The 18,775-nt window shown below is 44.9% G+C and overlaps 1 protein-coding gene across 2 annotated transcripts in view; it reads left to right on the forward strand.

Moving 5' to 3' along the window:
- nrbp1 (nuclear receptor binding protein 1) overlaps positions 1 to 11,641 on the forward strand; it is a 43,011-nt gene extending 31,370 nt beyond the window's left edge. For both annotated transcript variants that reach the window (XM_082961680.1, XM_045695600.2), the window contains exons 4-18: positions 1,577 to 1,678; positions 1,782 to 1,871; positions 4,349 to 4,389; positions 4,491 to 4,585; positions 4,844 to 4,927; positions 5,026 to 5,084; positions 5,278 to 5,376; positions 6,591 to 6,723; positions 6,834 to 6,924; positions 7,157 to 7,207; positions 7,304 to 7,439; positions 7,946 to 7,999; positions 8,192 to 8,255; positions 9,277 to 9,332; positions 9,482 to 11,641. In XM_082961680.1, the coding sequence (XP_082817806.1) occupies positions 1,577 to 1,678; positions 1,782 to 1,871; positions 4,349 to 4,389; positions 4,491 to 4,585; positions 4,844 to 4,927; positions 5,026 to 5,084; positions 5,278 to 5,376; positions 6,591 to 6,723; positions 6,834 to 6,924; positions 7,157 to 7,207; positions 7,304 to 7,439; positions 7,946 to 7,999; positions 8,192 to 8,255; positions 9,277 to 9,332; positions 9,482 to 9,577 (1,251 nt within the window). In that variant the 3' untranslated portion in view covers positions 9,578 to 11,641. The remainder of the gene's footprint in view (positions 1 to 1,576; positions 1,679 to 1,781; positions 1,872 to 4,348; positions 4,390 to 4,490; positions 4,586 to 4,843; positions 4,928 to 5,025; positions 5,085 to 5,277; positions 5,377 to 6,590; positions 6,724 to 6,833; positions 6,925 to 7,156; positions 7,208 to 7,303; positions 7,440 to 7,945; positions 8,000 to 8,191; positions 8,256 to 9,276; positions 9,333 to 9,481) is intronic.
- Positions 11,642 to 18,775: the final 7,134 nt, after the last annotated feature.

Consider the following 18,775-nt stretch of genomic DNA (forward strand, 5'->3'; position numbering starts at 1 on the left):
CTAAACATGCACCCATGCGGGGCCCTGTATTGATGCTTTGCCTTTTTGGTGGTTTGTCAGATTGTGTAGTGGGATTTCTTCTAAGCGTCTGGATTAGTGTCCCGCTCCTTGAAAGTGGCAGCTCTAGCCTTTAGCTCAGTGTGGATGTTGCCTGTAATCATTGGTGTTGAGCGTCTCACTGGTTCTCCTGCTTGAGTTTTTGCTTGTAAGCCGGAATCAGGAGGATAGAGTTATGGTAAGATTTGCCTAAGCTCCTTAGTGCTCAGACACACCAATGGCGTTTGCTGGCCCAGAGTACTTCTCCTCCTGAACAGAGTGCAGGCTGTAATTTGCGAACCGACTGAGCACCTATTTTATTTTCATGTAGATTCGCGTGAGAATGTCTACAGCATAAGGTCCCTAAAGATCCACATTTGGTGCGACATGAGCGAGCCTTTAGGCAAAGTGTTCCAACCCGTTGCTGCCGAACATATAGCATAGCAAAGCAAAGTACTCTCTTTACAAAGTGTTATGAAAACCGTTCATAGAAACTGACACAAAGGTTGTTGCACAATCCTCTCGCACGTTGTTTTTAAACCTTTGTCTGTGGGCTGGGTCATGTTCATAAGGGCGCATAACGTTTAAATCTTTTGAACGCAAAACAAAAATGAGCATTTCTTGTTAGACATGTCCAGGCGGTGGTCCGTCTTCTGTTGGGTGCTGAATGAACAAGACCCTTTTTTTTGGCCTTGTTCCCCTCTGACGGTCTAGGCACTGAGCAGTCTGTTTGGAGCTTGTGTCAGTGTGCTCTCAGACAGTGTAGTCTTCCTTCTGTTCTGCATGTCGACATGCTGTGTTGGTGTCTGAACACAGGCTGAGCATTGAGTAGGATGAGTTCCCTTTAGTTTGAATAGTTTTTGGTGATTGTTTTTAAGAGTTCCCAGAATTCTCCCGATGTTGTGTTTCTGAGTTTAGGTGGCAGGTAGCCTAGTGGTTAGCGCAGTGGTTGAATACCCGAGCCGACAAGCTAAATCTGACGATGTGCCCTTGAGCAAGGCATTTAACCCTAATTTGCTGTACTACGACACCTATCCGGTATATGTGACAACTTTAAGTGTGTGTTTGTTTGTTTTACTCACTCTGTGGGTAAAGTATGACTTGCAGAGATCCTGAACTAACCTTTGCTTTACCTCTTGCTTGGCAAGAGCAAGACCAGGTCATATTCTGAGTTGCAATACCCTCCAATGTAATATGTGCAAGAACATTCTTGGCATTTCTTACAAGTCAGGATTGTTATCAGACATATAAGCCCTAGTGATTCAAAATATCCTGTGGCCACTTCGCCCACAATCGAACAAATGTAGACCGGGTTAGACAATTTAAATAAAAATGACATCCCCATGGGGGAAAAAGCAGAAACAGACATTAACCCAGGTTAAGGGGTTTTTGTTCTATTGAGTTTGTCTTAATTGGCCTTAGCGGATGACGAGAAAATGTAAATTTGGACTGAAGGGTTGAGCTCATTGACATCAGTCATGTTTATTAGTTGAAGATTGTGAGGTATGTTTAATTTCCTTTTTATCACTTTGTCCATCAGGAGAAAGTCAAAGCGGTGTTTGACAACTTGATCCAGTTGGAGCATCTGAACATTGTCAAGTTTCACAAATACTGGGCTGATGTGAAGGAAAATAGGGCCAGGGTAAGAGATTTTAAATGCTAGTAAAATCATATTTTTAATAGTAAGAAATATAAACAGAATTTATTACACAGGAAATTTTAAAACAACTTTTTTCCACTCGCAGGTCATTTTCATCACAGAATACATGTCTTCAGGAAGCCTGAAGCAGTTTCTGAAAAAGACCAAGAAAAACCACAAGACAATGAATGAGAAGGTACAGGGTGGATTATTAGTCTGTTTGGATCTTAAAAGGGCTGTTATTGCGCCATATTTTGTTAAACTTTTAAATGAATGATACAGTGTATTCAGACCCTTTCACTCTTTCCACATTTCAGTCAAACCAGTCAAAAGTTTGGATACACCTACTCATTCCAGGGTTTTTCTTTATTTTTACTATTTTCTACATTGTAGAATAATAGTAAAGACAAACTATGAACACATATGGAATCATGTAGTAACCAAAAGTGTTAAACAAATCAAAATAGTTTTCAAAGTAGCCAGCTTTGCACACTCTTGGCATTCTCTCAACCAGCTACATGAGGTAGTCACCTGGAATGCATTTAAATTAGCAGGTGTGACTTGTTAAAGTTCATTTGTGGAATGTCTTTCCTTCTTAATGCATTTGAGCCAGTCAGTTGTGTTGTGACAAGGTAAGGGTGGTATACAGAAGATCGCCCTATTTGGTAAAAGACCAAGTCCATATTGTGGCAAGAACAGCTCAAATAAGCAAAGAGAAATGACAGTCCGTTACTTTAAGACATTAAGGTCAGTCCGGAACATTGCAAGAACTTTGTAAGCATCTTTAAGTGTAGTCGCAAAAACCATCAAGCTCCATGATTAAACTTACTGGTACTCTAAGTATTCAGACCCTTTACTCAGTACTTTGTTGCAGCACCTTTGCCAGTGATTAGCCTCAAGTCTTCTTGGGTATAAAGCTACAAGCTTGGCACACCTGTATTTGGGGAGTTTCTCCCATTCCTCTCTGCAGATCCTCTCAAGCTCTGTCAGGTTGGATGGGGAGCGTTGCTGCACAGCTATTTTCAGGTCTCGCCAGTGATGTTCGATCGGGTTCAAGTCCCTGCTGCTGAAAAACTTCCCAACAGCATGATGCTGCCACCACCATCCTTCACCGTAGAGATGGTATTGGCCAGGTGATGAGCGGTGCCTGGTTTCCTCCACAGCTGGACTCCAAGTTGTAGAAACATCTTAAGGATGATCAATGGAAACAGGATGCACCTGAGCTCAATTTTTGAGTCTCATAGCAAAGGGTCTGACTACTTACACTGCATTTGTAAGTTATTCAGACCCCTTCCCCTTTTCCATATTTTGTTACGTTAGACTTCTTCTAAAATTGATTAAATGTTCCTCGTCAATCCACACACAATACTCCATAACGACAAAGCGAAAACAGGTTTTTAGTCATTTTTGCATATTTATTAAATACTAAAAACTGATAAGTATTCAGACCCTTTACTCAGTTGAAGCACCTTTGGCAGCGATTACAGCCTCAATTCTTCTTGGGTATGATGCTACAAGCTTGGCACATGTATTTGGGGAGTTTCTCCCATTCTTCTCCCCCGATTGCTTAGTTTGGCCTGGCGGCCAGCTCTAGGAAGAGTCTTGGTGGTTCCAAACTTCATCCATTTAACAATGATGGAGGCCACTGTGTTCTTGGACCTTCAATACTGGAGAAATGTTTTGGTACCCTTCCCCAGATCTGTGCCTCGACGCAATCCTGTCTCAGAGCTCTACGAGCAATTCCTTCGACCTCATGGCTTGGTTTTTGCTCTGACATTTAATACAATATTTCTAAAAACCTGTTTTTCCTTTGTCATTATGGGGTATTGTGTGTAGATTGAGGCTTTTTTATGTAATACATTTTAGAACAAGGCTATAACGTAACAAAATGTGGAAAAAGTCAAGTGGTCTGAATATTTTCAGAATGCACTGTATATTACCCATTGATTCTTTAAGAATATCACTTATTTTAAGAATATGATATAAATTCCTCATAGGCTTAGTATAACTGTCGTACCCCATCATAACCCAAAATATATAAGCTTGTTTTTACAATATTGTTTGTAAGAAATGTAATTGTAAACTGTATAGCCTCTAGACATGGTTTAAAATGTTGTCATGGATGGGCAGTCCTTGCATCCATAGCTTTGTATATGACTTTTGAGTGGTTCCATTTCTCCAGCTCCACCCAAATCAAAGTTTATTGGTCGCGTACACAGATTTTTCCCTCAGCTGTTTACCGAAAAAATGCCAGGGTGGCCGCTTTACTATTGTTTGAACTGCCCCTTTTTAAAGAACTGATTTTAAATTGAAATGAACAAACAAAAATGAAACCAGGAAACTTGACGGACACAGAAAGAGCTGTATGCAGAATGTATGTCACCTGTATGCTCTTCCAGGTTTCCCAGTAGCTCAGTAAAAATCCCCCACTTGGCTTCAGGCGGGGCACTGTCCCATTTTATTTGATCTTGTGACAGCCCTATTTTTAACGGAACCTACAAAGCCCACTGTTAATGCAGAACTTTCCCGCTGTTGCAATTTATACATTTTTTTGCAATTAATTGCAGCCTATTCTGGTCATTTGACAGAATTAACACTTCAAGAACCACATGGTAATCACATTTCAATTAGGTTTGAATGTCATCTCTGTGCTGTCTGTCTGTTGTCTATCAGGCCTGGAAGCGCTGGTGTACACAGATACTGTCTGCTCTCAGGTCAGTCTCTCTCACAGCATTACATATATCCATATTGGACTAAGCTCTCCTTTGAGGCCCCTGGAGCCAGTTCTGTTTTTTCAAAACTCTCCTCTCCCCAGCTACCTGCACTCCTGTGACCCTCCCATCATCCACGGCAACCTGACCTGTGACACCATCTTCATCCAGCATAATGGCCTCATTAAGATTGGCTCAGGTGGGTCTCAGATCCGTCAATCACGCTAAATATCAACCTTTTCAGAGGTGTTGGTCTGAAGGGTGTTTTTAGTCTCTTTAAAACCGGGGCCTTGTTCAGTAGGGAGGAAACATTTTGAAATGGAGTAGCTGAACATAGATCTCATTATCCATTGCAGAAATGTTTTGCTACAGTGCGCCCTACTGAACATACCCCAGGTGGCCCTTGCAACGTAACGTTCCCCATTCTCATTGGACTAATTTGTGACTCATATGTTAGTGGCCCCAGACACCATCAACAACCACGTCAAGACCTGTCGGGAGGAGCAGAAGAGCCTGCACTTCTTTGCTCCTGAGTATGGAGGTAGATAACCTTTCATCTTTGACCATTTGTCTCTTTTGAGAAACCATGCAGTGGAGCTGTTTTTCTACTGACACTGATTGACGTTGGTCTTTTTCTAGCTGTTGCAGACGTCACCACTGCAGTGGACATTTATTCCTTTGGAATGTGTGCCTTAGAGGTGAGTGGTGACTTGTTTCTGGTGTTTTGTTATTCTCACACTCGTATGACGGACAATTGAAAGAATTGAAATGAAAATGTAACTTAATCATGTAGTCGATGACTAGCCTTGCTCCATGGAAACGGGAAGTTTTGTAGTGTACTTCTTGTCCTGTTTCTAATCTTCTGTTCCCCACACCTCCTCGTCTCTTCAGATGGCTGTACTGGAGATCCAGAGCAACGGTGAGTCGTCGTATGTGTCCCAAGAAGCCATCAACAGTGCCATTCAGTTCCTGGAGGATCCGCTACAGAGGGTGAGTCGGGGACCCTGGCCTAGCAGCTAACCCCCGCTGGTTGTTGTTGATTCCTTAAGAGACACTACATTATATATTTTAAAGCAACACGCCAAGGGATGTGTTGCATTAAAATACAGAAGGGGTTTGTCCTTAAGGGTTAATACTCAGTCCAGCCATAACATAACTATAGTCTACATAGACAGGTTGCCTGACAACGTCACAAAGATTATGCGTTCGCATCGCAGGGGTAAAAGGCTGTGTTATGATTCTGAACGGACAGATGGCTAGCAACAATGACAAGTAGCAGCAAGGGAATCGTAGGTTGCTCATTCCAGCTCGTATCTTGTTCTTTCCACCATGTCTTGCTTTTGAAGTGTTTTGACTATCTATGCTTATATGGCAAACATTCACTAGCTACCTACCCAACAAGGTTTTTGAGAGACAAGTGCTTATTGTGCGACTGTATTTATTTTTTTAATAAACATTTTGAGACTAAATAGAGTTGCCTTGTTATCCTTTGAATTTAAGCCATCCTGTCTGTTTTGCCCCAAAGTTGCTCATGCATTGGTTTTGTTGCTAAACAACCCACTATAGTCCATAGTGTTCTTAAAGGGATAGTTCACTCCAAAATCAACATGTCACTAGACCATTTTTGAGCTCTGAAAACATTTGACAAACTTTGATTTTATTATTTACATTTCTCTTTATTTCCTGTATGTGTGTGTGTTTGCCTGTGGCAGGAGTTCATCCAGACATGACATTTCTCTTTACTACCAGTGTTGTCCAGGACTGAACCTTCTCTTTAATGCCGGTGTTGTCCAGGACTGAACCTTCTCTTTAATGCCGGTGTTGTCCAGGACTGAACCTTCTTTTTTAGGGCCGGTGTTGTCCACGACTGAACCTGGTCTTGTTAGGGCCGGTGTTGTCCACGACTGAACCTGGTCTTGTTAGGGCCGGTGTTGTCCACGACTGAACCTGGTCTTGTTAGGGCCGGTGTTGTCCACGACTGAACCTGGTCTTGTTAGGGCCGGTGTTGTCCACGACTGAACCTGGTCTTGTTAGGGCCGGTGTTGTCCACGACTGAACCTGGTCTTGTTAGGGCCGGTGTTGTCCACGACTGAACCTGGTCTTGTTAGGGCCGGTGTTGTCCACGACTGAACCTGGTCTTGTTAGGGCCGGTGTTGTCCACGACTGAACCTGGTCTTGTTAATGCCGGTGTTTTCCTGTGGTAGGAGTTCATCCAGAAGTGTCTGGAACAGGACCCTAGCAAGCGGCCCACGGCCAAAGAGCTGCTGTTCCACCAGGCCCTGTTCGAGGTGCCCTTACTGAAGCTGCTGGCAGCGCACTGCATCGTCAGCCACCAGCGTGAGTAACAAGACAGACACTGAAACAGACACTGAAACACACTGCGACACACACAAATTGACACTGACACACACAAACTGTCATTGGACTATCCCTGTCTTGTCATGTAGACATGATTCCAGAAAATGCTCTTGAGGACATGACTAAGAACATGGACCTAAACCTGGTGATTGTGGAAGTCAAGGACGGAGTTCAGATGAAGTGAGTCTTAGACCCAACTATCTCTTGGAATCCCAAAAAGATTGAAATGACCCTGTTAAAATCTTAAATGACGTTCAGATTTTTAGCTATCTCCACTAGCACATAACTGAGAAGGGAAGGAACTTATGGCCCCCAGCTGCTGCTTAGTCTCCTATTGAGACATGCTTGATGTTGTTGTACCTTGGACAGTGTGTGAACAGCGGACTAACCAGGAACAATCTGACGTCCACAGGCTTTCCCAGTTCCCTGCTCTTGAGCTGGACAAGTTCCTGGAAGATGTGAGGTAGGGGAATGTGTTTCTGTGTGTGTGTGTGTGTATATATGTGTATATATATATGAGACGTCTAACCCCCCCCCCCCCCCCCCTCTGGTGTATCAGGAATGGGATCTACCCGCTGACAGCTTTTGGGGTGCCTGGCCCCAAGCAGCCCGAGCAGGAAGCAGTGAAGTCCCCCATCGTGCCCCCATCAGTCAAAAGCCCCACCCCCGAGCCTGCAGAGCTGGAGACCAGGAAGGTAAGTCCTAAAGGAGGGGGGAGAAATACAGAGCTGGAGACCAGGAAGGTAAGTCCTAAAGGAGGGGGGAGAAATACAGAGCTGGAGACCAGGAAGGTAAGTCCTAAAGGAGGGGGGAGAAATACAGAGCTGGAGACCAGGAAGGTAAGTCCTAAAGGTGGAGGTGGAAGTACAGAGCTGGAGGCCAGGAAGGTAAGTCCTAAAGGAGGAGGAAGAAATACAGAGATGGATTGAAAGGCACACTGGACAGGGAAAAGGGGATTGATGGGGGGAATTGAGTAGTTCAAGTATTGTTGAGACCCACATTGCACTCAATACAGGCTGAACTCCATAATATAGAAAATCAACAAGTGTAGGTAATAGATACAAGAGACAAAATCTAGTACATATAAATTAAATAGATCAATGTGTGAGTGTTTTTTAAAAGGGAGAGATATATTTTTGTCCATATATATGTTGTCTACTGGTTTGAATTGGCTTTGGACTACAAAAATATTTCTGCCCAGGTCCTACAGATGCAGTGCAACATCGAGCCTGTTGACGAGGGTGCCAAACATCACGTAAGTTTCTCATGACTATTTATCAATGCTGATCTAGGATCAGGTCCCATCCATCCATGTAATCTTATTCATTATGATTTAAAAGCCCTCCAACTCTGAGACGCTTTGTAAATACAGCTCGGGTTAAGGCCTGTCTGTTCAGATTTCAAACCTATAAAACATAGATAATCTGTATCTTACTTCTTTTTCCAGCTTACGCTGTTGCTGAAACTTGAGGACAAGTTGAACAGGCACTTAAGTTGTGATTTGTTACCAAGTAAGTATCCACACGTCTTTAGTCCATGCTAGGGTTGATTTGGGGGTGTACAGAGCTATATTTCTGCATGCTGTATTTATAAATACTTAGGCATTTGGATTGACATGGATTAAAAAACAACATATACATGAGCTGCTTAAGAAGCTGAAATTTAGAGTTGGCTTTTTCTAAAACAAATCGTGTCTTTCTCTAAGCAGTAGGAAGCAGATTATTCAATCAACCTTTTTGTCTGTTGTCATGGTGATATGATTTATCAAAGTGCAGCTGCTACTACTCTTAAACCTTTGCCATCTACCATAGTGCCCTTCGTTTTGTTACAGACAACAGTTTTGATATCCATCACTGTATCCTGTATCAAAAGGTTGGCTGGACTTCGCTAAAAACATGTAGATCTCTACATTACTCCCTTTTTTGTTTACAAGGCCGTACTTCAGAAACTTCCGTCTTATCTAACTTTGCTGTTGAAGTATAGACATCTGAGTTGCCTAACCCGTTCACAGGGTTGGTTAACTCTTGAGGTTCCTAGGGTCTCCACCGAACGAGGTACATCTGCTTTTAGTTTTAATGCACCTTATTACTGGAACAAAATCCATTTCATCTTGATGTTCTGGGGCCGTTTGGGCAATTTAAAGTATTGATTGGGGATTTATTTGTGGATGAATGTAACTGTTTTTTAGGGTGATTTGTGATGTTTTATTTGTGCATCCCACGATTGTGTGTGTTTTATTATACAGGGTGCATTTTGAAAAGAGACCTACGTCTCTGTCTTCCCTGTCAAAATAAAGGTTAAATACAAAAGAAATGGACACATCAAGAGTGTTGTGCTTTACCTTTAAATTTATTTTCAGATTTTTATTGAACAGGTAGAAAGAGAGAGTGGGGAAAGATGGATTTTGTTTCAGAGTGCAGAAGGCCAGATTCAAACCTTTACAGACACTGTAGATGTGCGTGCCGGAGGGTGCAACATTATCACTAGACCAGCCAGGTCACAGGGTTGTTGACCTGTGTGTTTTGTGTACAGATGAGAATGTGCAGGAGCTGGCCGTGGAGCTCGTTCAGCTGGGATTCATCAGCGAGGTAAGACGGGGTCACAATCCCTGTGACCTCACAGCATGCCTGCAGCCCCAGGCTCAAAACACTCCAGCAGGATACAGAAGGCTGAGGATGAGGCATTCTGACAATTTGCCTTTCAAATGGGGTCCTGAATTCTCTTTTCTCTCGTCCAGGGCGACCAGCCACGACTCGCTTCGGTTCTGGAAGAGGCCTTCTCGAAGTTCTACAGCCGGAACGGATTCTTGAATCCAGTCACCGTCTCCTCATAGCAGAGGAGCCTCACCCCCTCTCTCCTCAACCCCCCCCTTGTCCTCATCCTCTCCCACAGGACTTTGCTGTCGCACACAAAAAAAATTATTGTGGGAAAGCTTTGCAGGGACATGGGGAACCCTTGGCCTGTCCCTGTCCCACCCCCCCACTAGGTGTTTTAGTATTTTTGTACTTATGCTTCTAGTATATTTTGTGTAGCCATTTGCTTCTGTTTTAAAAGAAAAAAACTACTCGTTGTCACTTTAGTCAGTATTATGAGCTATGTTTTGAACATTTTTAAGGAGTTTTTACACGACTATCAGAATTCAGTCAGTGAGCGAAAATATCTTCGGTCTCGCGTATTCCGATGTACTTATGCATGGTGCTGTGTGTGGGCAGAGTCTGGTTGTGATTGGTCCTCTTCTCTCCTTTCTCCCAGTAAACGAGGCGTCTTCCTTTGATGTGTCAAGCATTCTGTATTATCAGAATGAGATGTAGCTGTAGTTATGATGACACCTTTACTGAGCTCAGGTGGGGAGGTGGGAGAGCTGATTGCAGTCCAAATGTTGGGATGATTAAGAAGTTATCAATACGGTCTATCATGAACTTTCATCACGGATCCAGTTGGTTCTTTTAGTGAATGTTTAGTTCATTAGGATCCCCAGTAGTTGTTTCCCATGCAGCAGCTACTCTTCCTGGGGTCCACATACAAACGTGTCAATTTGAATTATTCTATGAGAAGGAACTTTGTCACTCAACTGTTTCTTGCCCTTTAACGTTTTATTTTGCAAATGTTAGAAAGTGGTCATGCATTTTCTCCAATTTATGTTTTGGTGCCATTTCAGACACAGTGAAACAGTATTCATGTAAGGACCTCTGGTTTACACTTTAAGACTATTGGCTTACCTCAATAGTCTACATTCCTTAACAAATACATTGACTATATATTGACTCATAATGTGTAGTGAATAGATGCATGCACTCTTTATACCTTAAACTAAACTGGCTGCAAGTTAACAATTATCACTCCCTAATTGACAACACTACATTCCTATTCAATCAACCATTGTGAAGGGAAGATCTTTTCTTTACAGAAACTAAAGTGAGGAATGTGGTGTGGGCGAAGGCCTGTATGTTAAACTGAGAATAATGTATTGTCATAACGGACATACAGTATCAGTGTGGGAGTTACAGGACTGTCTCGCTGATCCTCTGAAAGCACACGTTCTGCTTGAAATCATATGCAGCACAGAATATGCTAAGAAGTCACGAAAGCACCCACTGTTCCTAGTATCTGTCGAGTCCACTTGCTGCTAGTTTGCACTAATGTACTGTTTTGGTTGTTATAACTCGTCTTTTCAAATACAATGGCTACTACTGCTTAGGTATGGTTTTAACCAGCAACGTAACGATTTGCATGTGTTAGGGGAGGGAGGGGTGTGTGTCTGGTAAGCGGGATGCATGGGTTGGTATTGGTCTTCTATAGTGTATGTCATGCTGGACATAATGCTGTGTCTCGGTAGGCAACCCTGGTCCTGGAGGGCCAGCTGTGTTGAATATAGGCAATCACTGAACTGATCAATTAGCTCCGTTGGCCAGGTGTGGTGCCTAGTTGGAACAAAATGTAAATGCAGTCCAGGAACAGGGTTGCCTCTGCTGTATCTGGCTCTGCAACACCTTTCTCTTTTCTTTTTTTATTCCACTTCCTGAAATAAACACCACACCTAGCACTTCAATAACTTGTTTGACTCCCTTCTGGTTTCTGTTGACCTAGATTGTTTGTATTTTATGTAATAGTGTTTTCCTTTGAATGTTTGTCTGCTGAAGAATAGATAAACTGATGACTTGCACATAGGGTTAGGTTCAGTCACTAAACTGAAATTCCAATTTCATAGAATTTGGTATTGGAATTTCAGTTTACTTCTGGAATGTAATTGACCCCAACCCTGCTCGCATACCTATCGTATTACCAGGTGCATGCAGAAAAATGGTATGCTCAAACGAAAAAACTCCAGGTAACTGGTGATGCTCCACTGATGGAATGGATCTTATAACCAACCTGAATAAAGATCTTTTTCCGCAAAGCTCATGTACAACTTAAGAAAAAGCAAGTTCTGTGGTAACTGGTTAATTTGTAATTTTTTTTAAAATTATCAACTGTTTCATCAGAATTGTAAGAATAGCTGGAGCCATTGTGCAGTACATACATATTATAGTTCAATCTTTAGTCACCAATGACGTTGTGCCCAAAGAACTTGTACTGTATTACACACACCAGTGTCATGCTGACAAAAACATTGATTTACTAAATTAAAGCAGTAAACTTCCATGTGAAATGTACATCAAGCCTAAAAAGTATTGTTTTGATAGAAAACTGTAAACATTAAATCTAACAAAAAGAGACCAAAAAATGGTAAGATCAACTTCATTAGTATTCATCAATTTGAAAAACAATTCGGGGTGTGTTTTCAAATTCTTTACATTGTGTGTGTAAAAACAAGACTACAAAAACATTACATATCACTTCAACTCAAACACATTACTGTCTCACAGTAAATAGTGTTTTACCTCCTATTTTGAAAGTAATGTGTATAGGCACATTCAATTTATGGGTAATTTTGCACATCGCTACACAATTGTTGGTCCACAAAATTCCATGTTATATCCATGTTATTCACAATGCTGCCCAACTTTTATAGACAATATCAATTTTCAGATTACTTAACATGACTGGTAAATGGTACAGTATTTGAACCACATCTGGGTTCAAATACTAATACTATATCTTTGAAATACTTTAGCGTTTGCTTTAGTCTGTCTCGAAGAGTTCAAACCCAGATGGTTTGGGTTTGAACTCTTGCAACTAAGCTATTGGTTCCATTGTTCCAGACAAGCTCAAGGAAGTATTGATTTCAAATAGTATTTGAACCCAGGTCTGTACGACCTGATCATGCTTTGGACAGTGTCACTTCGAGATAAAATTCTACAGAGCTATAACATAATTATATAGACCTATGACATAATTCTATAAAGCTATGACATAATTCTACAGAGCTATAACATAATTATATAGACCTATAACATAATTATATAAAGCTATGACATAATTCTACAAAGCTATGACATAATTCTATAGACCTATAACATAATTCTATAAAGCTATGACAATTCTACAAAGCTATAACAATTCTATAAAGCTATGACATAATTCTACAAAGCTATAACATAATTCTATAAAGCTATGATATTCTACAAAGCTATGACAATTCTATAGACCTATAACATAATTCTATAAAGCAATGACATAATTCTACAGAGCTATAACATTCTATTAAGCTATAACATAATTATATAGACCTATAACATAATTCTATAAAGCTATGACATAATTCTCTAAAGCTATGACATAATTCCATAGAGCTATGACATAATTCTATAAAGCTATGACACAATTATATTAAGCTATAACATAATTATACATAGCAATTACATACATCTATAAAGCTGTGACATAATTATATAGAGCTATAAAATAATTCCGGTGTCACAGATGTCGTAGTGGAGAGAAGACCAAGGCGCAGCGGGTATGTGGATACTCATATTTTAATTTTAAAAAAAGAGTAAAGCATCCACCGGACAAAAAACAATACACACGACAGGAACAGTCTTGCAGGCACACAAAACGCAATGCAAGAACAACTACCCACAACCCCAAAGAAAAACACACACTACTATATAGGACTCCCAATCAAAGGCAACTCGACACACCTGCCTTCAATTGGGAATCCAATCACCAACACAACACTTAACACACACAAAAACCCTGCCACGTCCTGACCAAAACTGGTCAGGACGTGACAGTACCCCCCCCCCCCCTCAAGATGCAGACCCCGGAATGCACCTTAAAAAAGAAAACATTAAAAAAATCCCCAATACCCCAACAAAACCAATAAACTATAACCCCTAAACAATAAGGGAGGGTGGCTGCCGTCAACGACGGCACTGTGCTACACCCTCCCTCCCCAACCCACCTATCCTGGAGGTGGCTCAGGTGCAGGACGTGGACCTTGCTCCACCTTCGGCGTCGCCCACTTCGGTGGCGCCGATAGCTGCGCCGGGCAGACGGGCCACTCGGGCTGACCCTGGCAGACGGACCACTCTGGCTGACCCTGGCAGACGGACCACTCTGGCTGGGCCGGAGGACAGGCGGGCCACTCGGGCTGGGCCGGAGGACAGGCGGGCCACTCGGGCTGGGCCGGAGGACAGGCGGGCCACTCGGGCTGGGCCGGAGGACAGGCGGGCCACTCGGGCTGGGCCGGAGGCCAGGCGGAACACTCGGGCTGGGCCCGGAGGGCAGTCGGGCCACTCGGGCTGGGCCGGAGGGCAGTCGGGCCACTCGGGCTGGGCCGGAGGGCAGTCGGGCCACTCGGGCTGGGCCGGAGGGCAGTCGGGCCACTCGGGCTGGGCCGGAGGGCAGTCGGGCCACTCGGGCTGGGCCGGAGGGCAGTCGGGCCACTCGGGCTGGGCCGGAGGGCAGTCGGGCCACTCGGGCTGGGCCGGAGGGCAGTCGGGCCACTCGGGCTGGGCCGGAGGGCAGTCGGGCCGCTCGGGCTGGGCCGGAGGGCAGTCGGGCCGCTCGGGCTGGGCCGGAGGGCAGTCGGGCCGCTCGGGCTGGGCCGGAGGGCAGTCGGGCCGCTCAGGCGGCTCCGGGCAGACGGGCGGCTCTGGCGGCTCCGGGCAGACGGGCGGCTCTGGCGGCTCCGGGCAGACGGGCGGCTCTGGCGGCTCCGGGCAGACGGGCGGCTCTGGCGGCTCCGGGCAGACGGGCGGCTCTGGCGGCTCCGGGCAGACGGGCGGCTCTGGCGGCTCCGGCAGACTGGCGGCTCCTGACTGGCGTGCGGCTCTGGCGGCTCCTGACTGGCGGGCGGCTCAGGCGGCTCCTGACTGGCGGGCGGCTCTGGCGACTCCTGACTGGCGGGCGGCTCTGGCGACTCCTGACTGGCGGGCGGCTCTGGCGACTCCTGACTGGCGGGCGGCTCTGGCGGCTCCTGACTGGCGGGCGGCTCTGGCGGCTCCTGACTGGCGGGCGGCTCTGGCGACTCCTGACTGGCGGGCGACTCCTGACTGGCGGGCGACTCTGGCGACTCCTGACTGGCGGGCGGCTCTGGCGGCTCCTGACTGGCGGGCGGCTCTGGCGACTCTTGACTGGCGGGCGTAACGTGGTGGTTCTGCCTGGAGTTGTCCAATAAGAAACGATTGGTTTCGTTTTCCGTTTCAAAACTTTTTAAACCATGTGTCTTACTGAACATGACCCTGGTGGTTTAGCAGTCATTCTGAGGTGCTTTTAACAGGATGTGCTTTGGTTCCCCAAACTTGTAGAATGCATTTTTTTTTATACTCATTTTTGTATGCTGAAGAATTGCAACACCCTCATTAAAGCCAATTTCCCCAGTTCGGGAACCAATGCACCACATGACCACAATATCTATTTCCAACAGTGATGGTGGATTGGTGGATGGCCAGCCATTCAAAAAACAATGTGAGCTGAATATTTTTTCAAACGCTCTAAGGACATGATTCCTTCTTTGTTTTTTGTAAAAGAGGTTTTTAAATATTCACAATTTAAGTGGAGGTAAAACAGTTGTATTGGGTTGAATTACTAAATAACTAACTAGTAACCTATGATGAATTCACTTTAAGATGTACAATGTTTTATGAAAGACTTGGCTTCTGCCTCTGCAATGTCTGCATGCTTCATGGAGTATATGTCACCACAAGAAAACAATAATCACAAACGACAAGATATTAAATATATGTGAAACGAATACAGTTAGCATACAGTATCGATGAATGCAAATACAATGTGCCCACATTACAGTACTTGAGTTCAGGCCAACACAAAAAAAACGGATGATCTGAAAGTCCTCAAAGCACTGGCCCAAACACCATTTCCTGCTACTCAAATCCACAAACACAAATAATGACACAGATAGTTACACGCAACAAGCCACAAGTCTACAAAACGGCATATCCAAAAACACAAGACAACGGAGTATCACTTCAACAACGAGCAAGACGTGAAAACTCACAAACTCGACACGTACATTCGTACGGAACCCACTCATGTGAAAGAGTAGTATTTTTTTTTTTACCTCCACTTCATTCACTAGAGCTATTAGACGGCCCTCTTTCCCTTGACTCTCCAGCTGTAGTTGTTTGTACTCTGTCTCTAGATCTTTTTCTTTTTTCCTTAACATTAGGGTCACAGAGTGTTCCTGCCTAGTGTGGTGGAAGATAGAGAGAATAGTACATGCTTTGTTTCAGGCGGTCAGAGAGGTGCTGCTTATTTGTGGGATTGGGGAGGTGGGGTTGTCCAAACACAAAGAAACATGACATCATCAACAGCACGCGATCTTGGGATTTTGGGAGGGGGGGGGGCATTTTGAAATCCATCTGTACTTTTGTTTGTGTAAAACAAATATTATACTTCACTAATTATTATGCTTTTTTACTATGATTGCTGTTACCGGCTGCAATGAAAAGAAAGTGAATAGTACAGCATATAAAAGAAAGAAAGCAAGTGTTGGTGAAAATAGGAATGATTTGGAGCAGGGGTTCTCAGGGATCCGTGGAGGTACTGCAGGGGGACCGCTGTCAGATCTCAAAATATATATCTTTTTTTTAATGAATATTACTAACAACAACAGATTAAATTAATTTCGGCCAAGCGATCCGATTAACTTTAGAGGGTGCTATACAATACAATATTATTAATCTACAATGTATGTTCTTAACCCTGGGCAACATGGGCCTGGGAGGGCCACAGGGTTATTGGTATCCACAGTACCCCACCAATTATATTTTTTCAACTCAATAGGTCTTGTATTGAATACTTCTCAATACATGAATGTACTGTAATTTCAACTAGAAAACTGCAACATTTTTTCCCTGATGCCAAGAGGCAGGCCTTTAAAATGTTCCTTCCTAGGGCCTGAAACTTGGTTAGTCCGGCCATGCACTACATTTACATTTACATCATTTAGCAGACGCTCTTATCCAGAGCGACTTACAAATTGTGTGCATTCACCTTATGATATCCAGTGGAACAACCACTTTACAATAGTAGATCTATATCTTTATTTGGGGGGGAGGGTTAGAAGGATTACTTTATCCTATCCCAGGTATTCCTTAAAGAGGTGGGGTTTCAGGTGTCTCCGGAAGGTGGTGATTGACTCCGCTGTCCTGGCATCGTGAGGGAGCTTGTTCCACCATTGGGGTGCCAGAGCAGCAAACCGTTTTGACTGGGCTGAGCAGGAACTGTGCTTCCCCAGAGGTAGAGAGGCGAGCAGGCCAGAGGTGGATGAACACAGTGCCCTTGTTTGGGTGTAGGGACTGATCAGAGCCTGAAGGTACGGAGGTGCCGTTCCCCTTACAGCTCCGTAGGCAAGCACCATGGTCTTGTAGCAGATGCGAGCTTCAACTGGAAGCCAGTGGAGTGTGCGGAGGAGCGAGGTGACGTGAGAGAACTTGGGAAGGTTGAACACCAGACGGGCTGCGGCGTTCTGGATGAGTTGAAGGGGTTTAATGGCACAGGCAGGGAGCCCCGCCAACAGCGAGTTGCAGTAATCGAGACGGGAGATTGCAAGTGCCTGGATTAGGACCTGCGCCGCTTCCTGTGTAAGGCAGGGTCGTACTCTGCGAATGTTGTAGAGCATGAACCTACAGGATCGGGTCACCGCCTTGATGTTAGCGGAGAACGACAGGGTGTTGTCCAGGGTCACGCCAAGGCTCTTAGCACTCTGGGAGGAGGAGACAATGGAGTTTTCAACCGTGATGGCGAGATCATGGAACGGGCAGTCCTTCCCCGGGAGGAAGAGCAGCTCCGTCTTGCCGAGGTTCAGCTTGAGGTGGTGATCCGTCATCCACACTGATATGTCTGCCAGACATGCAGAGATGCGATTCGCCACCTGGTTATCAGAAGGGGGAAAGGAGAAGATTAATTGTGTGTCGTCTGCGTAGCAATGATCGGAGAGACCATGTGAGGATATGACAGAGCCAAGTGACTTGGTGTATAGCGAGAATAGGAGAGGGCCTAGAACTGAGCCCTGGGGGACACCAGTGGTGAGAGCACGTGGTGCGGAGATGGATTCTCGCCATGCCACCTGGTAGGAGCAACCTGTCAGGTAGGACGCAATCCAAGAGTGAGCCGCGACGGAGATGCCCAACTTGGAGAGGGTGGAGAGGAGGATCTGATGGTTCACAGTATCAAAGGCAGCAGATAGGTCTAGAAGGATGAGAGCAGAGGAGCGAGAGTTAGCTTTAGCAGTGCGGAGAGCCTCCGTGACACAGAGAAGAGCAGTCTCAGTTGAATGACCAGTCTTGAAACCTGACTGATTTGGGTCAAGAAGGTCATTCTGAGAGAGATAGCAAGAGAGCTGGCCAAGGATGGAACGCTCAAGAGTTTTGGAGAGAAAAGAAAGAAGGGATACTGGTCTGTAGTTGTTGACATTGGAGGGATCGAGTGTAGGTTTTTTGAGACGGGTTGCAACTCTCGCTCTTTTGAAGACGGAAGGGACGTAGCCAGCGGTCAAGGATGAGTTGATGAGCGAGGTGAGGTAAGGGAGAAGGTCTCCGGAAATGGTCTGGAGAAGAGAGGAGGGGATAGGGTCAAGCGGGCAGGTTGTTGGGCGGCCGGCCATCACAAGTCGCAAGATTTCATCTGGAGAGAGAGGGGAGAAAGAGGTCAAAGCATAGGGTAGGGCAATGTGAGCAGGACTAGCGGTGTCGTTTGACTTAACAAATGAGGATCGGATGTCGTCAACCTTCTTTTCAAAATGGTTGACGAAGTCATCGGCAGAGAGGGAGGAGGATTCAGGAGGGAGGAGAAGGTGGCAAAGAGCTTCCTAGGGTTAGAGGCAGATGCTTGGAATTTAGAGTGGTAGAAAGTGGCTTTAGCAGCAGAAACAGAGGAAGAAAATGTGGAGAGGAGGGAGTGAAAAGATGCCAGGTCCGCAGGGAGGCTAGTTTTCCTCCATTTCCGCTCGGCTGCCCGGAGCTCTGTTCTGTGAGCTCGCAATGAGTCGTCAAGCCACGGAGCAGGAGGGGAGGACCGAGCCGGCCGGGAGGATAGGGGACATAGAGAGTCAAAGGATGCAGAAAGAGAGGAGAGGAGGGTTGAGGAGGCAGAATCAGGAGATTGGTTGGAGAAGGCTTGAGCA

The sequence above is a fragment of the Salmo salar genome, chromosome 15 (assembly GCF_965601325.2).
Source record: "Salmo salar chromosome 15, fSalSal1, whole genome shotgun sequence".
In the NCBI taxonomy this organism is placed as follows: Eukaryota; Metazoa; Chordata; class Actinopteri; order Salmoniformes; family Salmonidae; genus Salmo; species Salmo salar.